The sequence below is a fragment of the Spermophilus citellus genome, assembly GCF_964194105.1.
Source record: "Spermophilus citellus genome assembly, chromosome: 8".
NCBI lineage: Eukaryota > Metazoa > Chordata > Mammalia > Rodentia > Sciuridae > Spermophilus > Spermophilus citellus.
The window spans coordinates 148,706,055-148,729,126 of NC_138189.1; the positions used below are offsets into that span (position 1 = coordinate 148,706,055).

Below are 23,072 nucleotides of genomic sequence, written 5' to 3' on the forward strand. Positions count from 1 at the left end.
GAGACAGGCTGGCGCGCGTGCGCGACAGGCATTTCCCTCACGCGTGCGCGACAGGCTCTCCTTCGCGCTCGCCGCAGCTTCCGGTACCAGAGCGGAGCGCCGGAAGCGCAGGCTGTCGCGACTGGCTGTGGAGTGCGCTGCCGTCCAGCCTGTGGAGAACCCAAGTGAGACCCGTAGAGCGGCAGGCCTGAGAGACGCGAGGTTTACTGCTGGTAAGTCCGCAGCTTCACCTCTGGAAGGGTACTGCCGCGTCCAGGGAGGGCTCCAAACTGCCGCGAGGGCGCGCGTGTGGTTCATGGAGAAGTCTCCCTGCACGTGCGAGGCCAGCACCTTAAAACGAAACAAAAACAACAGAAACCATTTTAAAATCTCAGGTGTACACTCCACGGAAAAAGCACAGGAAAAAAATCATCACCTTGATTAAGGAAAATCTCTTAGACCTCCCCGGCTGACGGCAGAAGTTTCTCATAGCAGGTTAATGAGCATGGTACTTGAGAAAAGGCATTCGAGGGGAGGACACGACTTTTGTGTTCGGGGAAACCACACGGTAGTTTATTCCGAGCCAGACAGGAGTGACCTAGGCCCGGGAACGCAGATTCCAGTTGCACTGAAGTGTACTGAAGAAATCCAAGTTGAAGGCAGAGAACAGAGGTCGTCGTCCTCCGTGCACTGAGTATACCAGCGGTGCTGGGCTGAACACGGGTTAAGTCAAATGGGAAAATGGACTGCGTTCTCAGGGAGGTTGGTCAGGCCTGCGTTCTGGAATTCTGGGGAGGACCAGGGATTGAATCTGGAGATGCGTGACTACCGAGCCACATGTCCAGCCCTTTTTTATTTTGAGACAGGGTCTCACTAAGTTGCCTAGGACCTTGTTGAGTTATTGGGGCTGGTGTTGAACTTGAAATCTTCCTGCCTCAGTCTTCCCAGCTGCTGGGATTACAGGTGTGTGCCACCAGGCCCAGCAGCTTCTGTTCTTTTGCCTAATTGTCATGACAGGGTTAAGTCAGATGCAGAGGATCAGAAGTAGTGGATTTTTTTCTTAGGGGCTGAAGTAACCCTTGTCTCAAAAGCTGCCAGTGCCTTACCTCTCAGCATGCCTTCCATTTTGTCTCTATTTGAGAGGAAATAGTTGGCAACTGGTGCTTGCTTGAAGAATTCTATCATAATAGTTTATTGTGGAATATTTAAAAGAAACCTCTCCAGGGTAGGGTTGATGCATTGTTTGCAGATAAGACAATTGTGGTTTTTTTCAGGAAGGTTCTAAAATAAATGCACAAATTTCTATTTCTAAATTGAAAGCTGTGGAGAGTGGATGAGCCCCGGGTCTCCACTGATCCTGTGGGATCATCAAAAGCCAATCCCATGAAACATTCTTCGCCAAAAAGGCAAAGATTAATAATCTTGACCCTCAGCTCTGATGCTAACAGGGACATTCCAGGACAGTGGGTTTCCTGGGTGCAGCAGGGTATTCCTCACACTTGATACTGAGTTTTTGAAATTAAAATTAAACAGTAGGATAGCTACAAAAATGTTTCTAGTTTTGAAACTTTTTAGTGCACAAAGAAACCTTTTTTTTTTGGTGGTGTTGGGGATTGAACCCAAGGCCTTGTGCATGTGAGGCAGGCACTCTACCAACTCCCCAGCCCTCAAAGAAGCCTCTGGATAACTTCAAATTAGAATAGACACCTCATGTACTCTTAATGACTTCCAAAAATTTCTGAGTGACATTGATTACATCCCTCTTTAAAGTTAACTACATCAGTTAGTAGTTCACTATCCTCAAAGGAGATCCACCTCTGTCTCCTCAACAACCGACTTCAGAAGCTAAAACTGCACTGACTCACGAAGACTCTGCTCTTCAAGCAGCCCAGCTTACTATGGTCAATCTAAATAGATCTATTCAAGTACTGACTTTTCCTGCTACTCATATCCCTACAGGAATTCTTTGGCAGGAAACAAAATTTATAAAATGGCTTCACCTGCTACATTCTCCTAAATCCTTAATGCCATTTTCATGATTAGTTGCTCAGTTAATTTCAAAAATTCAATGAGTACAGCAACTCTTAGGGCTAGAGCATTCCCTTATTGTAGTTCGTTTTACTACTGCACAACAAGATTGGCTTTGACAAAATCCTGCAAGTTGACGGATTACACTTGCTAATTTTTCTGGCCAAATTGATAGCTATTACACTTTGATAAAATTTCTGTAACAACTTTTGTTTTCCCTAAAATTGTTTGCACTAAACCAATTTCTCAGGCTCTAATGGTTTCTACTGATGGGTCCAGCTCAGGGAGGCCAGATTAAAATTTTTGCCTTACAGCCCTTTTCATCAGAATCTATAAATATTTACAGTGACAGTCCTTATGCAGAGGGGCCAACTCAGGTAATTGAAACAGCCACTATTGGGCATATTATCTCTGAGGTATTATTTTAGCTTTTTAAATCTTTACAAAACTCCATGCAACAATGTTGTTAGCTTTTTTTTTTTTTTTTTTTTTTTAATTGGACATAGTTGAGCTCATTTGGTCTTGCAGGACCTTTTGTAGAAGGAAACAATGTTATAGTTTGCACAAAGAATTTCACCTCACTAGGGAGCACTGGGCTGGGACCACAGCTAAACAATACCCTCAATGTATTATTCACCCCCCAGTCTTATTAACTGGGATAAATGCTGGGGGCCTTAAGCCAAATCAAATTTGACAGATGGAAGTTCTGCATGTACAAGAGTGTGGAAGACAACAGTAGGTACATGTGTCTGTTGACACCTATTATTTTTGCTACAGCACAAATAGGAGAAAGTGGTAACGGTCATTAGTTATTGGCTGATTTTGCAGTCATGGGCAAACCTCAGGAATTTGAAACTGATAATGGTCCAGCTTATGCCAGTTCTTTTCAGTGCTTTTGTGTTTCTTATATTATTCATAAGACACGAATCCCATAGAATACTCAAGGACCAGGAATAGTAGAATGTGCCAATGGAATGTTAGAAATTCAACTTCAGAAACAAAAAGGGGGAGATAGGTATTATCCATCTCCACAGAATCAATTGCATCATGCTCTTTTTATTTTGAATTTCTTAAATTGTAATGAGAAGGGCTGCACTGCAGCTGAGAGATACCAAGTCTCTGGTTCAGCTTGTTCAGCAGGAATGGTATGGTAGAAAGATTTACCATCAGGAAAATAGAATGGGCCGGATCCAGTAATGACGGGAAGAGGTTATGACTGTATCTTTCCAGAAGGTGCTGAGAAGCCGATTGGGTATCTGAGAGAGGAGTCGTCAACATGGATCCAAAAACTGAGCACGAACCCGAATCCAAAAGACTGAAGATCACACCATCAATAATGGTACCGACACAACAGCTACCTTTAAACATTCAGCCAAGCAAAGGAGGCAAGAAAAAGGAAGGAGCAACAAAAAGCACACTACGCGTAAATCCCCCGACGTGGAGTCAGATCCAGAACTTGGCAAGCAAAGCTCAGGGAGTGATTGAGAAGCAGGGGGTCCCTGAGACACCAGCTACCATGTTTATGGCAATGCTGGCTGTTCTAAGTTGTCAGGTATGTATCGTAACGAGAAACTTATTGGACATATTTTCCGGATCCTCCATTAATTAATCCCACTACCTGGGCTGGAGGATCTGTTCCAGTGTTTACAAATTAGTCTGCCATGGGGGGTTGTCAATCTGATTTTCATATTGTTCCCTCTTATTACTTTAATTTTCTTATTCTGGGTATACTGCTGAGGCCCCTATGTCCCAGGAATCCTATGGTGGTACTTGTGTTGCCAGTTTCCAGTCCTCCTTTAGGATTTGAAAAAATATATACAAACTATTATCAAAATAGATTTTCCTAAATAAGAACTCTGTCAACACCCTCTGTTCCCTTATTGCCCAAATTCCAGCACTTCAGAACTGGGAACTTTTCCTCAGTGGTGAGATTGTGCTAATTTAGTTTCTGTATGACATATTTGCAGTCCAAGTCATATGTCCACATAAGTTTGATTTGGAATATTCTCATAATGAACTCATGACCCCTGGAGGGTTTGTTAGTAAAATCTGACCTCAAGATCAGGAGGCATTCAGAAGAATTTATGGCATCTAGCTGCTATTTTAGATTTTGTTAATTTTACTAGTCAGTTGCTTTCACATCTAACCAGTGATTGTACCGCCAACTCATTTATGGTTTGTGGTTGTGTGTTCAGTCTCTTTATGCATTATTAACAGGAAATACTAATATCACAAAAATGGGCAGTGATCACCATTTTGTAACGAGTACTAACTGTAATCTTACTAATTGTGTGACTAATATAACAAAAATCAAGGTATTTTGGTTTTATACCAGCCTTCCTTTCTTATGCTTTCCACCAACATCACAGATGACTGGTATTAAGATAATAGGGCTAGGTGGGCATGGTGGTGCACACCTTTAAGCCTGGTGGTTTGGGAGGCTGAAGCAGGAAGATCACAAATTCAAAGCCAGCCTTAGCAAAACTGAAGCACTTAGCAACTCAGAGAGACCCTGTCTCTAAATAAAATGCAAAATTGGGCTGGGGATTGGCTCAGTGGTCAAGTGCCCCTGAGTTCAATTCCTGGTTTACCACCACCACTGCCCCCCCCAAAAGATAACAGGACTATAAGTTATCAAGAACTTCATAATCAGCTGATTCAGTCATCTGTGCTATGGGACTTATAGTCTTTGGTATTGTTACTTTAATTATATTTCGATTGTTTCTACAATCACTGCCTCCTACATTCTGGTACAGGATATCCAAACAACTCATTTTGTCAATCCTTGACACAAAATACATTAAGAACCCTGTAAGATCAGGAGAATACTGATAATAAACTTAAAGCTAAGTTAAATGCTTTAAAACCTAGTGTAATAAACTTAGGTGATCACGTAGTTTTAAGGTCAGAGGACAATTACAGTGCCATGTTGCTTATCGATTTATTTATGTAATACCTGTTTTACATGTTAATTCCCAGTGGGGTTAGAAAAAATAAAGATACATCTATTAGCAATTTGAAATCATAAATGTTAGTTTATATCTTTTACACCTACACCATTAGATCCAAGTCAGGCAAAAAAGCAAGATTCCTATGTTATTTCCTGCCAATTTGGCAAAACAAAACAAAACAAAACAAAAAAAAACCAAAACTGTTAATGACTTAAATGGTTTCAATCCTTGGAATATGTTAAAACATACTACATGGTATCCTATAGGGATTGTTTCCTTATTTTTAATTTTGTATTTTCTCACAGTCAAATGCAGTCTCGTCAAATCCCAGTTCCAATACCTCCAAGTAGACATGCATCGATTGCAGTTAAAAAATAAGAAAGGTGGAGATGTGGAGAGCAGAGGAGCCCCTGGTTGATGTCAGCTGATCCTGTGGTGTTGGCAGAAGTCAAGTCTGGGAAACATTCCTTGCCAAAAAGGCAAGGATGCAGCAGGATGTTCCTAGCATTGCAACAGTGGGGTAACTGCAGAAATAGTTCTACTTCTGTAACATTTTAGTGTGCAGAGAAGACTCTTGGTAACTCACAAGACTTGAACAATTTACATTGTCCCTCTAGTTAAACTTCCTAATTATGAGACCCTTTATAATAAACTTGCAAAGCTAGTTCTGGGTCACTGTGTCCCCATCAGAGTGTCCCAGTGTCCCACCTAGTCCCAGCTTTACTTCAGAATGTCTCTGTTTTTCTCCATCTCCCGTCACCCCTACTTGAGGTTCTTTGTTGATGCTGCGTGGGTCTGGCAGAGAGCTGACTTCTACATTAATGAATAACTCAAGTTTGTCTATACAGAAGCTATAAGAAAAATCTCTGTTCAGAGAAAGATCAGCTTTCCCCCTTCATTTCTGGCAGTCCTTGTTATAATTCTTTTTTTTTTTTTTTTAAGGTTTTTATTTATTTATTTTTATGTGGTGCTGAGGATCGAACCCTTTGGCTCACATGTGCAAGGCTGAACTGTAACTCCAGCTGCCATGCATTATAATTCTGGAGCAATTCTCTTTGAGTTCCCAAGAACCCAGACTTGCTTTTGCTATTGACTTGGCAGAAGTTTTTTTAACTTTATATTTAGAAATAATTTTAATCTTACAAGAAAGTTGTTATATAGAATTCCTGAATTGTCTCTTTTTCAGATCTCCCCCCCCCTTTTTTTTAATTTAGATACAGGGTCTCACTGAGTTGCTTAGTACCTCCCTGTTGATGAGGCTGGCATGATCCTCCTCCCTCAGCTTTCTGAGCTGCTGGGATTACAGGCATGCTCCATTGTGCCTGGCTAGATACATCAATTTTTAAAAAATAGTTGAAGATGAAAAAAATACCTTTAGTTTTAGGATAGAACCTAGTGCCTTACACTTGCTAAAAAAGGCGCTTTAGTATTAGAGCCCCAGCCCAGATTCATCAATTCTTAACATTTTGACCCATTTAACATTCTCTTTACTGCAAGCCTACTATTTATGAAATATTCTAAAATTTCTGTGTGAATTACTAAAGAACAAGGATCATTTTTTTTTTTTTTTAAATAAAGATGTTTGACACTGATTATCATGTTCTGATGTCAATCATTCCAATAATGTCTGTTTTAGGCAGTTTTTCCTCTATTACAGTTTAGTACACATTGCATAAAAGTTGCCATCTCTTTAGCCTCTTTAATATGGATGGATTTCTTATAACATTGAGATGTTTCTCTTGTCACTCCAGAATTGTTATAATTTACAAATAAAATTTATATTACTCCAGTTTTGTGTGATTTTATACACATTGTGAAATGATTACAACTAAAACATCTATCCATGTGTGTGTGTTGTGAAGGCTAATTATATAGCATTCTCTAATTGGGGTTTACCTGATGTTTCCTCATGATTAGATTGTTATTCATGTCTGATTGTAATATCACAATTTATATTCAGTTCTGTTTCATGCCTGTCCCAGTGTTGTACTATTTTAACTGCAGCTTAATAGGTGTATCAGTTTTGTTCATCTTTTCTAAGACAGTTTCATTGATAAGTATTTTTAGCCTATTACTTCCTGATTTGGTCTTTCCTTTGGGGTTTGGTTCTAAGTATTTGGGACGCATGCTTAGGTTGTTTATTTGAAATCTATTTTGATATAGGTACTCATTGCTATATATCTCCTATTTTCCAGTATCCTACAGGTTTTGGTGTGTTTATTTGCATTTTCTATGGTATTAAGGAATTTTCTTCTAGTACTAGGGATTGAACTCACTAGCCCACTGAGCCACATCCCCACCCTATTTTGTATTTTATTTAGAGACAGGGTCTTCCTGAGCTGCTTATTGCTTTGCTTTTGCTGGCTTTGACCTGGAATCCTCTTGTTTCAGCCTCTGGAGCTGCTGAAATTACAGGTGTGTGCCACAATGCCTGGTCAATTTTAAGGCATTTTTAAATGGTTCCAAAGTGTATGTGTAGTCTCCATATACTTGTATAATGTCCAAGTTTCTTTTGTTGAAGATTTCTAGTTTTACTCCATTATAAGCAAATCAGATAAATATTTCATATTTTCAAATACTAAAGCGCCTTTTTTAGCAAGTGTAAGGCTAGGTTTAAAACTTTTTATGACCTATTATATATTCTATCCTAGGGGAAGTTCTGTGAACTATTTAATGTACTACAAGTACCTTGTAGGTCCATTTGCTGAATAGCAGTGTTTAACTTTGATGTTGCATTGTTTTTTTGTCAGGACTATTGATGAGTGAAATACCATTGTATTTGAGCCCATCTCATCCTTTAAGTCTGTTTTAGAAAGAAAAAGTTTGTAATAAACTGGGTGCTGTGAAATGAATTGATATTAACCTCTGAAGGAAACAAATTTATAATTATCTTGTCTATCAGGTGAAAGCATGTTCAGGTTAGGTGTCCATTTGCTAGTATCATTTCCCCTTTTCAGTCCTCATGTAGGAAGCATATTGTTTGATCTATTTAAAAAGCTGTTCTTTAATTGGAGCAATTTACATTCAAGATTATTGAAAGTTAAGGTTTATTCATTTTGATGATTTTCTTCTGGTTATTTTGAATGTTCTGTATATTGGCTCTTTTAATGGGCTTTATACTTTCATAAGCTATCATAATGGTATTTACCTTTCAAATCTGGACTTAGGATTCCCTTTTCAAGTTTGGTCCGGTTTTCTTGGAAAAATCTTAATTTGTTTCTTAAGGGTAGTTTTTGCTGGTTTGGAAATTGTGGATGACCACTACTTTTCTTGGGGGGGGGGGCACTCGACCACTGAGAAACATCCCCAGCCCCATTTTGTATTTTAGAGACAGGGTCTGAGTTGTTTTGCACCTTATCAAAATTTGGATTATTTCACTCCCTCCTGACATATAGGGTTTCTGTAGTTAAATGCTCTTTTAATGTAAGGGAGCTACCCTTATGACTTTGCTTTTTTGCACACTGTGAAATTCTTTCTTGTAATTCCTTCAGTGGTTCCTGGCTAGTGTGGATACACTGGAAGGTGAGGTGAAATCCTGTTTCAAAGCAAAGCTACTTTACAGATTGCATGTCCCTCACATAAGCAGGCATGAGCCAGTTGTGTTAAAATAGCTAGTATTTGCCAGTGTCTCCAAGTTTGGTGGGACTCTACTTGTCCCTTCCTTGGAGAAATTCCCCCTCCCCCAGCTGTGAAGTCAGGGTGTAAGATGCCAGGGTAATTCATTCTCCTGTCTCAGAATCTTTTATAAGGTTCCAGTCCATCTCTGGGCTGGTTTCCCGTGTTCCCCCATATTTACCTACCTTACAGTGCCCAATGCACACATCACTTAGCCTTGTGAATGGGGGATGGGGAGTGGGGGAGCTAGAAACCTCTATTCATCAATGTTGAAAATACTCAGTGCATTCATTTATAATTTAAATTAGTTTCAGAATACCTTATGAAATGCTTTTTATTTTCCACGGGTTAAGATACCTTTTCTTGACATTTTGATTTCATTTTCCTTATAAATTACATGCTCTTTTACTACTATACAGCAGTGGTTTTCATTGATGGCCTGTGGACACATTAAGGGTCACTAAGATCCTTTCAGGTATCCACAAAAACCAATCATGCCAATTTTCGACACTTGCACTGATGGTACAAAAACAAAACTGTTAACAATGGAAATTTTCTGGGGTCTCAGTATGATTCACAGCTATGGCACCAAACTGTAAATCTTGATCTTTAAAGACATGTCAATTTTAATATTCTATTTGACAAAATGTGAAGTTCATACAAAGAATTGCTGCATACCAATCTTTGCTTACTTTGTTAGCACTACATTTGCTGAATGAACATCTGCTGGACAAACTATTTAGATTTGCATATTTGGAAGACATGAAATGAACCCAGCATGAGAACAATTATATTTGTGTCCAATGATGAGAATCGGGCTTTTAAGCAAAAACCAGAAATGAAAAATTTTGACCATAATGGTGGAGATGGCAATGAATTGCTGTGGTCTGAATATCTGTTAAAGGGTCTATCACATGTAAAACTCCACTACTTTTTATAGAGGTGTTAGTTGATTACAATTTTCTGCTTGTATAGAAGACAGAAATTAAATCAAATGTGATGGAGTTCTCATTTAAAAAGGCATTATTAGCTAATAGAAACTAAACTGTTTAAAGTATCTTACAGTAATGACTGGAGTCAGAATCATTCTGTATATAAATCATTTTAATAATGGGTGGAGAAAAGAAAAAATGAGTTGGATGCCACGTTTTGAATACTAAACCATTAACTTCATGAAAATTGTTTATATTGTGATATTAAACAATCGTGGCTTCTTTCTACCAAAAGTAAAAGTTAGCCACTTGTAATATGACTGTCCTTCCAAGACACCAATCCATAAAAAAATTGACTTCAGGGAATATAACAACACTTTTCCTTTTTGTTAAGCTTCTGTTTGTTTTCCTGAGGTTTAAACCCAGGACCTTTAAGGTAAGTACTCTCTCACTGAGTCATGCCCCCAGCCCTCTTATTTTCGTTTCTAATGACATTTAACATCTGCATCCTAAATGGGTTCATATTATTTTAAGAGCATTTTAACTCAAATCGTACAAAGCAAAATACTTAAAAAAAAAAAAAAAAGCACATGCATTTAATAAAAGCAGCAAAGAATGGAAGGTGTCTACTCAATTTCAGACTTGTTTTGTCATTTGTCACATCAAGGATTATAAAGGAGAGAAATGTTGGTTATTTAAAATACACTCACAATACTGACTTCCTTTGGTCCAGAACTATTTAAAAACATGCTAAGGCAAGAATATGAAACATCTATGACTATGAAAATGAAAAATGCAACTAAATTTGAGATGAAAAAAATCTATATAATATGAAAGATACCACTGCTAAATTTGAGGCATTATATATAGAAGTTTATAACATGGATTGTCAAATTAAGAATCCAAAAATTCTTAAAATGACTATTCAGGGAAACAAAAGCACTAAAATTAACTATCAAAATTATTCAGTGAAACATGCTAATTTCGATAAAATCCTAAATTTTTAAATGCCATGAAAGATGTAAACGATAATCCAGAAGGACAAAAAGTATACCTAAGAAAAACAGAACTGTTATATGTAAATTGAGTCTAGAACTGGACAAGGGAATAAAACAAGGAAACAATAAAAATTAAGAATTTACATCTTAGTTTACATATCAGGTGACTAATCTAACATGCTGAATTTCATTTGATCTTATAGGTATCAAAAGATTTTCTAAATAGTCATCCTGTGGCTTAGGACAGGACGTAAGTTACAGAATCCAGAGTAAAGATCATATTTTAATTTTTTTGGTATGGACTTTGACTGCCTTACAGATTCAATCAAATCTTCATGATTAATTAGCTTTACTTTGATAGCTCCAAGTTTTTTAATAGTGTGTTTTGACAAATCCTGTTTTTTCTTTTAATATTCATTCTAACATAATGCTGGAAGTATTCATAGGAATCCAGAAGATGAAAAAGCTATTAACCACCTGTCAGTATTGACCACTTCCATAGACATTTAGGTTTTCTTCTTTAGCAGTTTTTTAACATTCTTAAAATTTCAAGTACTCTTCTATTTAATGAATGTCTATACATTTCATTCCCCTAATTTATATACATCTGAAATGTATAGACAGACAGACATTAGAAGTATTATGAATTCAAAACTATTTTGTTAGGACTCAGTATAAAAAGAATATTGATTTTAGGGCATTTTAAAACAGAAATAATCATTAAATGGGTGAGATTTCTCGTTTATTATTTAGAGTGATGGTCTTCGAGTTGAATTAACCTTACTTTTTAGTGAAAAGAAAATCAATACACTTCCTGGGAATTATTTCAAAATCTTGGATAAAATCATACTTTGATAAAAACCAAAGAGGGGCTGGAGTTATGGCTCAGTGGAAGAGTGCTTGCCTCATATGGGTGAAGTACTGGGTTCGATTCTCAGCACCACATACAAATAAATAAAATAAAGGTCTAACAACTAAAAGAAAAAAAAAAGAAATGTTTAATTTGGTATTTTTTAGTCAAAAAGTCCATCTTCTGCAATGTACTGATTTAATAAGATTAGTTTGCTAAATAAACTGATCTTTATTAATATTATTAACAGAACAAAACTTTATAAACCTGTCTCTTTTTACTTGAAAACTCAGTGGCTTACTTTTAATTAATGCCACGAGATTTCAAATAATTATTGATATAGCACAACAATTACCTATGTCATTCATTTTTACAAAGCTAAATTCTACTTCAAAAATTTCCTTTAAAAAAAAAAAAAAGGAAAAATTTCCCTTTCTTTTCCTTTCCTTCATTGCTGGGGTTGAAACCCAGGGGCCTTGCTTAACCACAAAATAACATTTATTATACAAATGAACTTTTTTTATCAAAAACTCTAAAAACCAAGAAAACTATTTTTTTCTGATCATTTAAGAATGACTTCTAAATGGGGTGCCCTGGCTTCACACCTATAATCCCAGTGACTCAGGAGGCAAAAGCAGGAGGATCACAAGTTTTGGCAACTTTTAGCCAGACTCAACAAAGTTTGTGAGTAAGGGATGTAGCTCAGTGGTATAGCACCCATGGATTCCAATCCCCTGCAAAAATTAGAATCACTTCTAAATCTTCTATGAAGGGGCTGGGTATGTAGCTCAGTAGTGAACACTTGTGTCTAGCACATGGGAGGCCCTGGGTTATCTCCAGCACTGCCAAAGCAAAGGAAAATTTCAAAATTATAGGCTAGTAACTGCAAAACAGAATCAAATCAATAATAGAAAAGTACATCACAATGAGATCTGCCCTGTGTAAGTTTTTTCTTTGCTGTGCTGGAGATGTCAAGGGCTTTGTGCAAGGGAAGTGCTCTACCACTGAGTTATACCTCAGCCTTATAATAGGTAAAATCAGTGGGAAGGCTTTAATTGTGGACTACCAAATTCTATTTAAAACATTTTATCATTACATTTCAAATTTATAAAAATGGAGGGATGGTTCTATCTACTTTGGGTCAAAATTAGCTAAATTCAATGCCTTTCATATGGATTTTGCAAAAATTAAAACGTGTTCATTTTGATAAAATTCTTGACCCTGTCACGATGATTACTGAGCTCTCTAATTCACTTTAAAGGCATCAAGGAAATAACCATAATACTAAAAATGGCCTCTACCCTCACCCCAAAATCAGTTTGTTTTTTGGTTTTGGTTCTGGGGATTGAAACCAGGGATACTTAAATAGAGCCACATCTCCATCCCATTTTTATATTGTGTTTAGAGACAGGGTCTAAGTTGCTGAGGGTGGCTTTGAAGTCACAATCCTCCTGCCTCAACCTCCCAAGCTGCTGGGATTACAGGCCATGTGCCACCATGCCCCGGCTTCTCTTGTGTTTATTTTTTATTTTTAAAATGTTTATTTGGTATATACAACACTCCTCTTGCTTTTTGTAGATCACTTATTACAATTTAAAAACTAGGATCTGTTATTCCAATAGCTCAATAGCATTTTTGGGGTGTTTTTTAATAAATTAAACAGTCTATCACTAATGAAGTAAAAATATCACAAAGTTTATAATTTCTACAACCACCTTCAATTTTATAATCATGGTACAACTTGCCTATATTAAGAGCTGGTTTCTGAAAGACAAAAAATTTGTACTATAAGGTAATCTATACCTTTATTTCCCTGCATACTTATTTGCTTACTACATGAGATAACATTGTTTTGCTATGCATCAAAATAACTTCTAAAAGAGATTTTTAGTTTGAAAAAAATCTTATGATTATTGCATACTGCAATTCAGACTAAATTAGAGTGAAATGTACACTATTCAAAACCATACTCAAAACACATTAATAATTATTTGTTTTGTACTGTTATATATCCCCTTTTATAATCATGCTTTTTTGAAATGAATGTATATATTTCCATACAAATGAAAAGCAACTGATATGTGCTTTAAAAATATATTTCGTCACTTTAAGATATCATTTCATTTTAAAAGTATTAAAAAGAAAAATGCAGATATTAAAAACTATATTGAGACAGTATGGCTTAATGCAAAAAAGAGGACTTTTCCTGCAAAAAGGCAGAATTTAAAAATCTGCAAGATGTACTACTCTGTATGTACTCTTTCTGTGGAAACTACATTGTAGAAACAAAATCTCTATCTTAGAGAACTAGTTCTGAGAAATAATGACTATCCCTAAAGATATTATACTCTCAATTTTTACTAACTTAATACTATTTCTGTTACTACTACAAACATTAATTTTGGGATATATTTAACTTAGATTTGGAATAAAATTAGTCTTTCAAAATATCAATGTAAGTTAATCTAGTTGACTGGCATTAAGAACACAAAGGCCCATCATTTATCTGTGCTTTCCCTTGTAGGTTGACATATTACTTCAGTCTTTTTCCATAGACAGTTTGAAGACCCTGGACAGAATTAAATGATGTGAACAAATCTGGTGATGATACTAAATTTACTGTCCCTTCTCCCATTTAATTAAGAAGCACCAAAACTGGAGCCAATGTTTCAAAAGTTAATTTAACAGCAGGAACTATAATTTAATCACATCATATCACACTATGTAACATTATATATTTTGCCTATTGATATGTAACAGTTAAGTTTATTACAACCATTATTTCCTAAGTCTTATGGTATAAGTGCTCCTTTTCAGTATTACTGCTTATTTAATAGTGTTTATATTGTAACATTCAGTAAATCAATGATAATACTGTGCAATGCATTGTACCATTTCTCCCCACCCTGTGTTAAGATATGAACAAAATCAATTAAGGAAACCAACACAACTATTAAAACTGAAATGAGGTACCAACATCACAGATGCATGTCTGAGTAGGTCAACAGCATTTTCCCCATAATGTAATTTCATCAAAAAGGCTTCTCTTTTAAGCTAGCATTATTTCAGCAGCAGCTCATCTTCAGGACAAGTAAATCAACAGTTTCAAGTGAAAGAAGAGATTCTAAGAAAACATCAATGCACATTACTAACTAAAGAAGAAAACTGCTGGTGTCAGTTTAACATAAAATTGTGCATTTTCTCTTTCCACATGTGACTTAGTTCATTTATGTGATGACAACAAAACTGAGTTCTTGTGGTATACCAATGAGATGGACTAATTTGTTCAGAAACCTCTTATTTGTTTTAATATTTAAATTATAACAATACAATAACTAGAAAAAGGCCCATACCCTCAGTGGCTTTAAACCACATCAACTTTTGCTTTTCAAAATTACAATGCAGTTAAATCTATGCTTCTGCAACAATAGTGCAATACGGTATTCTTTCCTGAATAAAGGAAGTGAGGTTTAGGTAGACTATTGCCAATTACATACCAATTCTGCATGTTTGATATAAACTACATCAGAAAAGCTAAAACTGACTTGTACATCTATATTCAGCTGAAGCTTCACATAAGCAGTAATGAAATGACAGGTGCACTCACTCTGCAAAACTACTTCAAAAAACAAATGACAAAGTAGTTAACAACAATGGAACATCTGTTTTGTGTGCCAGATGTAAAAGATGAATGGACCCTGTGGTTACTTGCACTATTTGCTATTTGAATTATATGAAGGTAAAATTAAGACTTAGTCCACTTCCATCTCCCCAGATGATTTAGTATGCTGTGTGCTGTCTTTTGTTGCATCTGGTTTAGTTTCCGTTCCACTCTGTCCATCCATTGGTCCGTTATGTTCACTATTAGCTTTTGTTTTGTCTTCAGCCACTTCTACTTTTGGTTTGGGTTTGTAAATGATGGGGTTACAGAAATTATCTAGCTCCTAAAGACGAGAAAAAATATTTAAAATACTAAGTTACTATTAACTTTCAAAATTCTATAATTTTTCTAAAATTTCACAAAATTTCAAATTCCTAAATTTATAAGCTCAGCCACAATACCATTATTTCAATAGCTTCATGAATGATTTACCTTCTGACTAGTGAATGTTTGTGGCAATCAAACTCTAAAATGGTTTTTATATAAATTTGGTACTAGGGATTGAACTCAAGGGCACTTAACCACTGAGCTACATCCCCATCCCTTTTTATTTTGAAACAGGGTTTCAATAAGTTGCTCAGGGTGCCTCACTAAGTTGCTGAAGCTGGCTTTGAACTTTCGGACCTCCTGTGTCAGCCTCTTACATCCCTGGAATTACAGGCATGTGCTTACCAGACTTCACAAAATATTTTTGTATCTAACCTTTCTAAAACTTATTTCATAATTTAAATATTATTTACTTTGGTAGGAATAACTTTTAAATAATGGACATAAATACACATACTAACAACACTATTTTTTGGAAATAGGTGAAGAAAAAAGCCATAAAAGTAAACTGAACATTAATTATTTAAATGAATACAAGGTGTCTTCTATCTGCTTTTTATGCATCATATTTTAAAAAATTATTACATAAGCCTAATCAAATTGGAAAATCTAAAAGACTACTGTCAAAGAGATTGGTGCAGAGATACCAAGAAAGTAAAATCTTAGAATGTTTTAGTAACAAACTACTCATAGTACTCTAAAAAAGTCTTCTTTATTTGACAATATCTTGAACATTATATCTAAATAGATACATCTCTGTATCTAAACCATTATGTTCAATGGCTACATAGTGTTATATAGATGCATCCATTTATTTATGCAGCAGTTCCTAGAATTGTTGTTTCTAGACATGTTAAATTATATACAGGTTAAATTCCTATATAAATTTTCTGACAGTGTCCCAGGAAAGTTCTAACAAATTTAACCTAACTGCTCAGGGGAAATCATCCATCTCTCTACATCCTTGACAACTCTTGCAAAGATTGTTAAAAAAAAAAAAAAAAAAAAAATACAACAAGGGGCTGGGGATATAGCTCAGCTGGTAAAGTGCTTGCCACCCACACAGAAGGCCCTGGGTTCAATCCCAGGCACCACCACCACCACTACCACCACCACACACACACACAAATATATATATATAAATATAAATAAAAGATTTGGAATTTTTAGGTTAATTGTAAGGATGAATTCTATTTCATATGTTTTTGTTTATTCTTTTCTCAATTGCTAATGCAACAAAAGCCTTTTACTAATTTTTCTATTTGATGCTGATTTTTTTTAATAAAGTTTTCCATGATAACTTTTTTTTTAATATTAGTTTTGGTGGACACAACATCTTTATTTTAGTTTTATGTGGTGCTGAGGATCGAACCCAGTGCCCCGTGCATGCCAGGCGAGCGTGCTACCGCTTGAGCCACATCCCCAGCTCCTCCATGATAACTTTTGACATTTAATCTGCCTAGCTTATCTCAGATCAAGCTTTTGAAAACAAGATTTTACCACAGAATTCACAAATTTCAAACCGGGTCCAGGATACCTATACTGCAATGAAGACTCAGAGGTCTCGCTGAATCTCTGAGTTTGAATTTACAGCTGTCAAAAATCATCACACTGCTTTATTTCACTGTTTTACTCTTGAATTAAACACCAGCCCTGTGTGACAAATTAATAAAAAGAACAGATATTCTATACCTACAATCACTTAAAACAAATTTAACATAATAAGAGATTAGCCTTAAATTTATTTTTGAGTTCTTCTGCATCTTTTTCTTTGGGTACTGAGGATGGAACCCATGAGCACTTAACCACTGAGCCAAACCCCCAGACCCTCCTTTTATTTTTTTTTTGAGACAGTGTCTCACTAAGTCGCTGAGGCTGGCTTATAACTTTAGAACTTCCAGCCTCAGCCTCCTGAGCTGTTGGATGACAGGCATGCATCACAATGCCTGGCTACAAATTATTTCTTGAAGTATGATTTTATTCATCAATTTCAGTCCTTGAACTCATCATTAAAAGGGAATTTGAGGCTGGGGCTATGGCTCAGCAGTGGAACACTTGCTTAGCATGTGTGATACACTGGGTTCATTTCTCAGCACCACATATAAAGAAATAAAATAAAAGTCTAACAACTAAAAAAAAAAAAAAAAAATGTTTCTTACCTTAGACTTTGCAACAATTTCCGAAACTTTAACCACAGGTTCTTGAGTGAGACTTAATTTATTCTGTGCATTCATCTTAGTGTTCAGCCAAATCATGGCATCGCTGATATACTTTTCAACTTTTTCCATTTCAGCAGGATCCAAATGATCGTATCTTTCATCCTATTAAACAAGCTTTACTTAATGTTAATTTATTTTCTGGTACGCACCAGTCAATTGATAATTTCTGTTTAAAAATTTAGATTCCTAGGGCATGGGTTGTGGCTCAGTGGTAGAGCGCTCACCTAGTGCGTGTGAGGCCCTGGGTTCGATGCTTAGCACCACATAAAAATAAATAAAGGTATTGTGCCCAACTACAACTAAAAGATAAATTTTTTTTTAAAATTTAGATTCTTATTGATTGCACATCTAATAAATATTCATGTGAAGAAGCCACATACAAATGTAACAAAGCTAAAATGATTAGAAGAAATAAAACCAGTGTGAATTTAAAAAGAAGTTTTCTGAAGAAGTCAGATTTAGAAAAGAATGATTAGTAGAGAATATTCAACAAAAAAGAAAGCACTATAATGGAATGGAGTTTGTTAGAGAATAGGAGACATTAGGTGACAGGGAAATAGAAGGCTAGACAGAAAATGCTGAACATACAGTATCATGATGCTAAGGTTCCTGAACAGGAGAATGCTACGTAATAGAGACAATCTAAGAAGTCATGGATTAGACTGGTAGCTACAAAACCAGAAGTGGCAAGATAACACACAGCAAGATGATGATATGATTAATTACAGACTGAACTGAGAAAACCAAGGGAAAGAGAATTCAATAAACCCAAATAGGAAGACAGAGATGCCATTTTAAAGCCACTGGTTTTCTGAGACTCCAAGAAGTTCTGCTTGTATGATTACAAATCACATACCCACTATATCCGACTCAGTTTCCAGGCTGCCACGTTTTCTTGAATTTATTCATACATCATGGATCACTTAAGTTTCCTTTGCTAGTTCATCTTCATTCATCTCTCTACCTAAACGCTTCAAAAATTTCTCTAGCCTGAACCTCGTTCTTGAACTCTTAAAATAGGAGTCTAACTTCAATACCTACCTCTTGTTTTGAACTCCCGATTTTATCTTCATCTACTCTTTCAGTTTTCCCCAACTTAGTAAGTGGAAACATCATCATTTCAGATAAACATCCTTGGAGGATTTTTTTACTTCTCTTTCTGATATGTTTACATCGTATCTATCATAATTCTTATAAGCTCTAGTTTCCAAATAAAGGTGAAAATCTGACTACTTCTTGCCCCTGTATTATCTGTGTACAAGCTTCCACCATTTCTTGCTTGTATTACTTGAACAGAGTCTTAACTTTGTCTACTTCCGAACCCTCTAAAAAGATAAGTCAGGTCACTAATATGCTTGATTACCTCCAACAATTTCACATCTCTGGGCTGGCTAGGACTTTCATGATCTGGCATCCATACCTACTATTTTAAGCTCTCTACCTACTGTTTTAAGCCACACTAGCCTTCCTGCTATTTCTCCAACATGTTCTCCTCTGGGACTTTTCAGCTGCAACTAGTCCATTTTGCTGGAACATTTCTCTTCCAGTTATTATTATATCTTGAGCCCTCACCACTTTCAGTTCTCTTCTGCCATGTTGTGTCCCACTGGAAGTCCACCATTCTCTGACAAATCACCACCCCGACAGTCCCCACACACTCAAGAAGACAGCCAAAGCCTAGAAAGTACTGAGCTACAGAATTTAAATCTTGGCATTTTCTGTTGTCTGCCTGCTCCTTCTTTCTTTTCCTTCTTTATACACTATTTGTGATGTTAAGTAAATACGGAAAGTTATTTGCAGACTTATTCACAAGTAGCGTATGGCTTTTACTTTTAGGCTACCTGGATTGCAATTTCTGTTTTACAAACCTCATTGATCTCTTCTAAAACAGAATAACTTTCTACATTGTGTAACAGGTAAAATAGTATAGCTGCTGAAAATCTGTAGGCTGATACCAGACCACCTAGGTTTAATTCACAGTTCCCCATCATTTACTACTTATATTATTCAACAAATTGCTTCAGCACTTCAGTTTGCTTATATGTAAACTGAGACAGCAGTATTAATGCTGTCAGGGATATATCCTTGTGGGAATAACATGAGATACCCCAAGAACAGTGCTTAAAATTCACCACTGCTTGATAAATGTAAGCTCCTATATCTGAAAAGTTTCTGGTGCTGGTCTCTCCTACACAATAATGCAGTTATAACAATGACAAAAAACTGGGGGATAAAAGTGAATTATTTATTTGAAAGTAAGACCAGTAAACCTGTCCCATGGGTCAAGTTCGAGTGACTGCCTAATTTGGTGGTGGTGGTGGGTTACTGGGAATTGAAGTCAAAGACACTAGAGGCCATTGAACCACATCTCCAGTCCTATTTTGTATAGGACTGGAGCTGTAAAGACAATATATTAAACACTGCAAATATTCATATTTATTAATTTTCTTCTCAAAATCTGGTAACCACTGGTTTAGAGGAGGAAAATGGTATGTTTAATTTTGTTAAATTTTTCTGTTATAGTTACATAAATTATATGTCCATTTGAATATCTCTCTCAGGCCTACAAGTATTACAAATTTAGTATGTATCTAAAAAGAATAAAGGGTATATATGGGGGACCAAGGATGATTAATGAACTGTGAACATGACCAAAAGCAACTAAAAAAAAAAGCAGCCAAAGAACAAGGTAAAGACTATGAGAGTTCAGTCTCTCATAGTCCCACGGGGGAAAAAAATGTTTCCAAAAGAATCTCTTTTACACTGTATGAAAAATATAAAAATGAAAATCTTTTTTAAAAAGAAAACAATTTGCGGGGTTAGGGTTATGGCTCAGTGGTAGAGTGCTTGCCTGTATGTACGAGGCACTGGGTTCAATCCTTGGCACCACATATAAATAAATAAAGGAACTGTGTCCATCTACAACTAAAAAAAAAGAGGAAGAGGCCATGTGACTATGCAAAATGATTGAAGTGATGCAGCCACAAGCTAAGGAACACCTAGTCATCGGAAGCTGGAAGAGGCAAGGAACAGATCGTCTTCCAGTGTTTTCAGAGGGTCAGAAGCCCTGCTGACAACTTGATGTTGTATTTCTGGCCTGTTGAATTGTGGGAAAAAATAAGTTTTGGGCAGGAGTTGTGGCTCAGTGGTAGAATGCTTGCCTGCCATGTGTGAGGCCCTGGGTTAATTCCTCAGCACCGCATATACATAATTACAAAAAAACAATTACCAAAAACCACAATAATTTGGTCACTGGATTAATGTATATAGTGGCTTGAGGAAAATCTACAAAAGCCAATGATTTTAAGTGTATCAGAATCCTCTATTAATAACTGTCTTCAATTAAAAAAAAAAAAAGTTTTAAGTATGGTTATACAAAGTCCCTGGAAATGGACAGCAACAACTACTACAGCTCTGTGGCTGAGAAGTTTTGGACAGATCCCACCTTTCCCAGGTACACACACACACACACACACATACACCATCATTATACATTGTCCTTATGAATTCAATACCTTGTTTCTATAGGCTTCTATCACTTTCATGACAAGTTGAATCTTTTTTCCCAAGTCATTTAAAGCTTTTGGTCTCTCTTCATGTTCCATGTACCTCATTTGAATAGGCTGGCCATACTTCTATTAATAAAAGAAAAATGTTAAAAAGAACAAGAGCTTTAACATAAAATTTATTTGGCTCTTTGGAATAATATAATGGCCATATTAAAACATGTTCCCTCTATTTCCCTACAAAGAAGTACTTCCACTGGCTTTTGTTCATTGTTAAGGAAGAATGCCTAACAAGCGCCTTATTTCTTTCTCATTTATACAATTACCTCTTGATTCTTATTTAAATCCAAAGTCCCAATCAAAACTTACTTTTTTTTTTTCAAAGATAGGTGAGAATACTTTACAAAACTATTAGAGAAAGAAACCATAAGGACTATATTATAGTACATATAGAACTCATGGATTTTAAACTTAGTTTCAAAATTAATAATAACTCTATAACCATATAACTGTATATGCAACATGATTATTGATAGTTAATATCTGCTATCTTTTATATATGTGTGCATATTATATATATATAAAATCATTAGATTAAAATGCATACTCTAATTTCTTTCTCTTCTAAGGGCTTCGATTTGTTTCTCAATGTTAAAACCACCTACCCAAACTTTTGAGAGGGAAGCACATGAAGGACAAAAAGAACTATTTTCTCTTAAATTCTTTTATATACTAAGATAAAAATGAGAGTAGATTAACAGTAATTTCAGATTTACAGAAAAGTTACAAAATAGAAAGCCAACCATTATCACTGCTTTCCTCTAATGTAATATCTAATGGTACATTTGTCAAATCTGAAAAAAAAATTCAACACTGACAAGTTAATATTGAACAGAATCCCAGTCTTTATCCAGATTCCACCTCTGTTCCAGGATATCATAATGCATTCAGTGAATTTAATTTTCAAAGAGGGGCAGATACTTCACTTTTTTAAAGGTCACCTCAAAAACAAAACTAGGGACTGGGTAATATAGCTCAGTTGGTAGAGTGCTTGCCTCACATACACAAGACCCCGGGTTCAAGGCCCAGCACAACAACAACAACCACTACCACCACAGAAATGTGAAAAATTCTGTTAACATTCATTTCTATGGCTTCTTAATATACTTAAGGCAAAGAATCAAGGTTAAGTACTGCTAAGATTTGCAATTATGTCCACTGGCCTCGGCTGCTTGGCTTTCCCAATATTAAAAAAAACGGGCCAGGTGTTGCAGCACATGCCTATAATCCCAGCTACTAGAGGGGTTGAGATTGGAGAAGTGCACATTGTTGGCCAGCCTCAGCACTTAGGGAGACCTTGTCTCAAAACAAAAAGTAAAAGGACCAGGATGTAGCTTAGTGGTACAGTGCCCGGGGGCTCCACCCCAGTACTGAAAAAAAAAAAAAAATTAATGTACATATCCCTTAGGGATGTGGCATGTTAAAAAAAAAAAATCACTGAGAATATAAACTATGATAATGCTTAATTCTGCTGATATAAACAGATTTTTCTAGTTGCTACTTATTCCCTTTGGAAATAATTTACTGGCATGAAAATAATTTTTGCATGATTATTAGTTTCTTTTACTTTGAAGTAACATCTTTTGTGTTTTCTTACCCTACTATCCCCAGTGCTTAAAGGGCTGTAATTTCCAAATTCTAAAATCCTTATTAATCACATCACTAGCATCTATGTCATTTCTTGCTACTCAAAGAGTGGTTCATAAACCAGCAACACCAGAATCACTTGGAGGCTTTAATGAAATGTAGAAACATGGGCCCCTCTCATATCTACTAAATCAGAATCTGCTTTTCAATAATAGCCTAAGTAGTACATATGCACATCAGAGTAACTCAAAGATCCACACTTCCAAGAAATGACTAAAATTTCCTTTCATCCTTCCAATAAAACTTAGAGGTATTTTTTTTCTAGAATGGGGAAAGGGTTGCACAGCATAGCCAGCATG

The 23,072-nt window shown here is 36.0% G+C and overlaps 2 protein-coding genes across 2 annotated transcripts in view; one reads left to right on the forward strand and one right to left on the reverse strand.

Moving 5' to 3' along the window:
* Positions 1 to 56: 56 nt before the first annotated feature.
* LOC308655124 (uncharacterized protein) lies at positions 57 to 6,525 on the forward strand. Its single transcript, XM_081304967.1, has 3 exons — positions 57 to 212; positions 3,238 to 3,559; positions 5,264 to 6,525. Exons 2-3 carry the CDS (start codon positions 3,284 to 3,286, stop codon positions 5,306 to 5,308), a joined length of 321 nt encoding a protein of 106 aa, XP_081161093.1. The 5' UTR covers positions 57 to 212; positions 3,238 to 3,283; the 3' UTR covers positions 5,309 to 6,525.
* A 2,310-nt stretch (positions 6,526 to 8,835) lies between these two features.
* Positions 8,836 to 23,072, reverse strand: part of HSPA4L (heat shock protein family A (Hsp70) member 4 like) — a 50,874-nt gene continuing 36,637 nt past the window's right edge. Inside the window, exons 17-19 of the mRNA XM_081303210.1 lie at positions 21,076 to 21,195; positions 17,501 to 17,662; positions 8,836 to 15,297 (exon numbers count right to left, since the gene is read on the reverse strand). Of these exons, the coding sequence (XP_081159336.1) occupies positions 15,106 to 15,297; positions 17,501 to 17,662; positions 21,076 to 21,195 (474 nt within the window). The 3' untranslated portion in view covers positions 8,836 to 15,105. The remainder of the gene's footprint in view (positions 15,298 to 17,500; positions 17,663 to 21,075; positions 21,196 to 23,072) is intronic.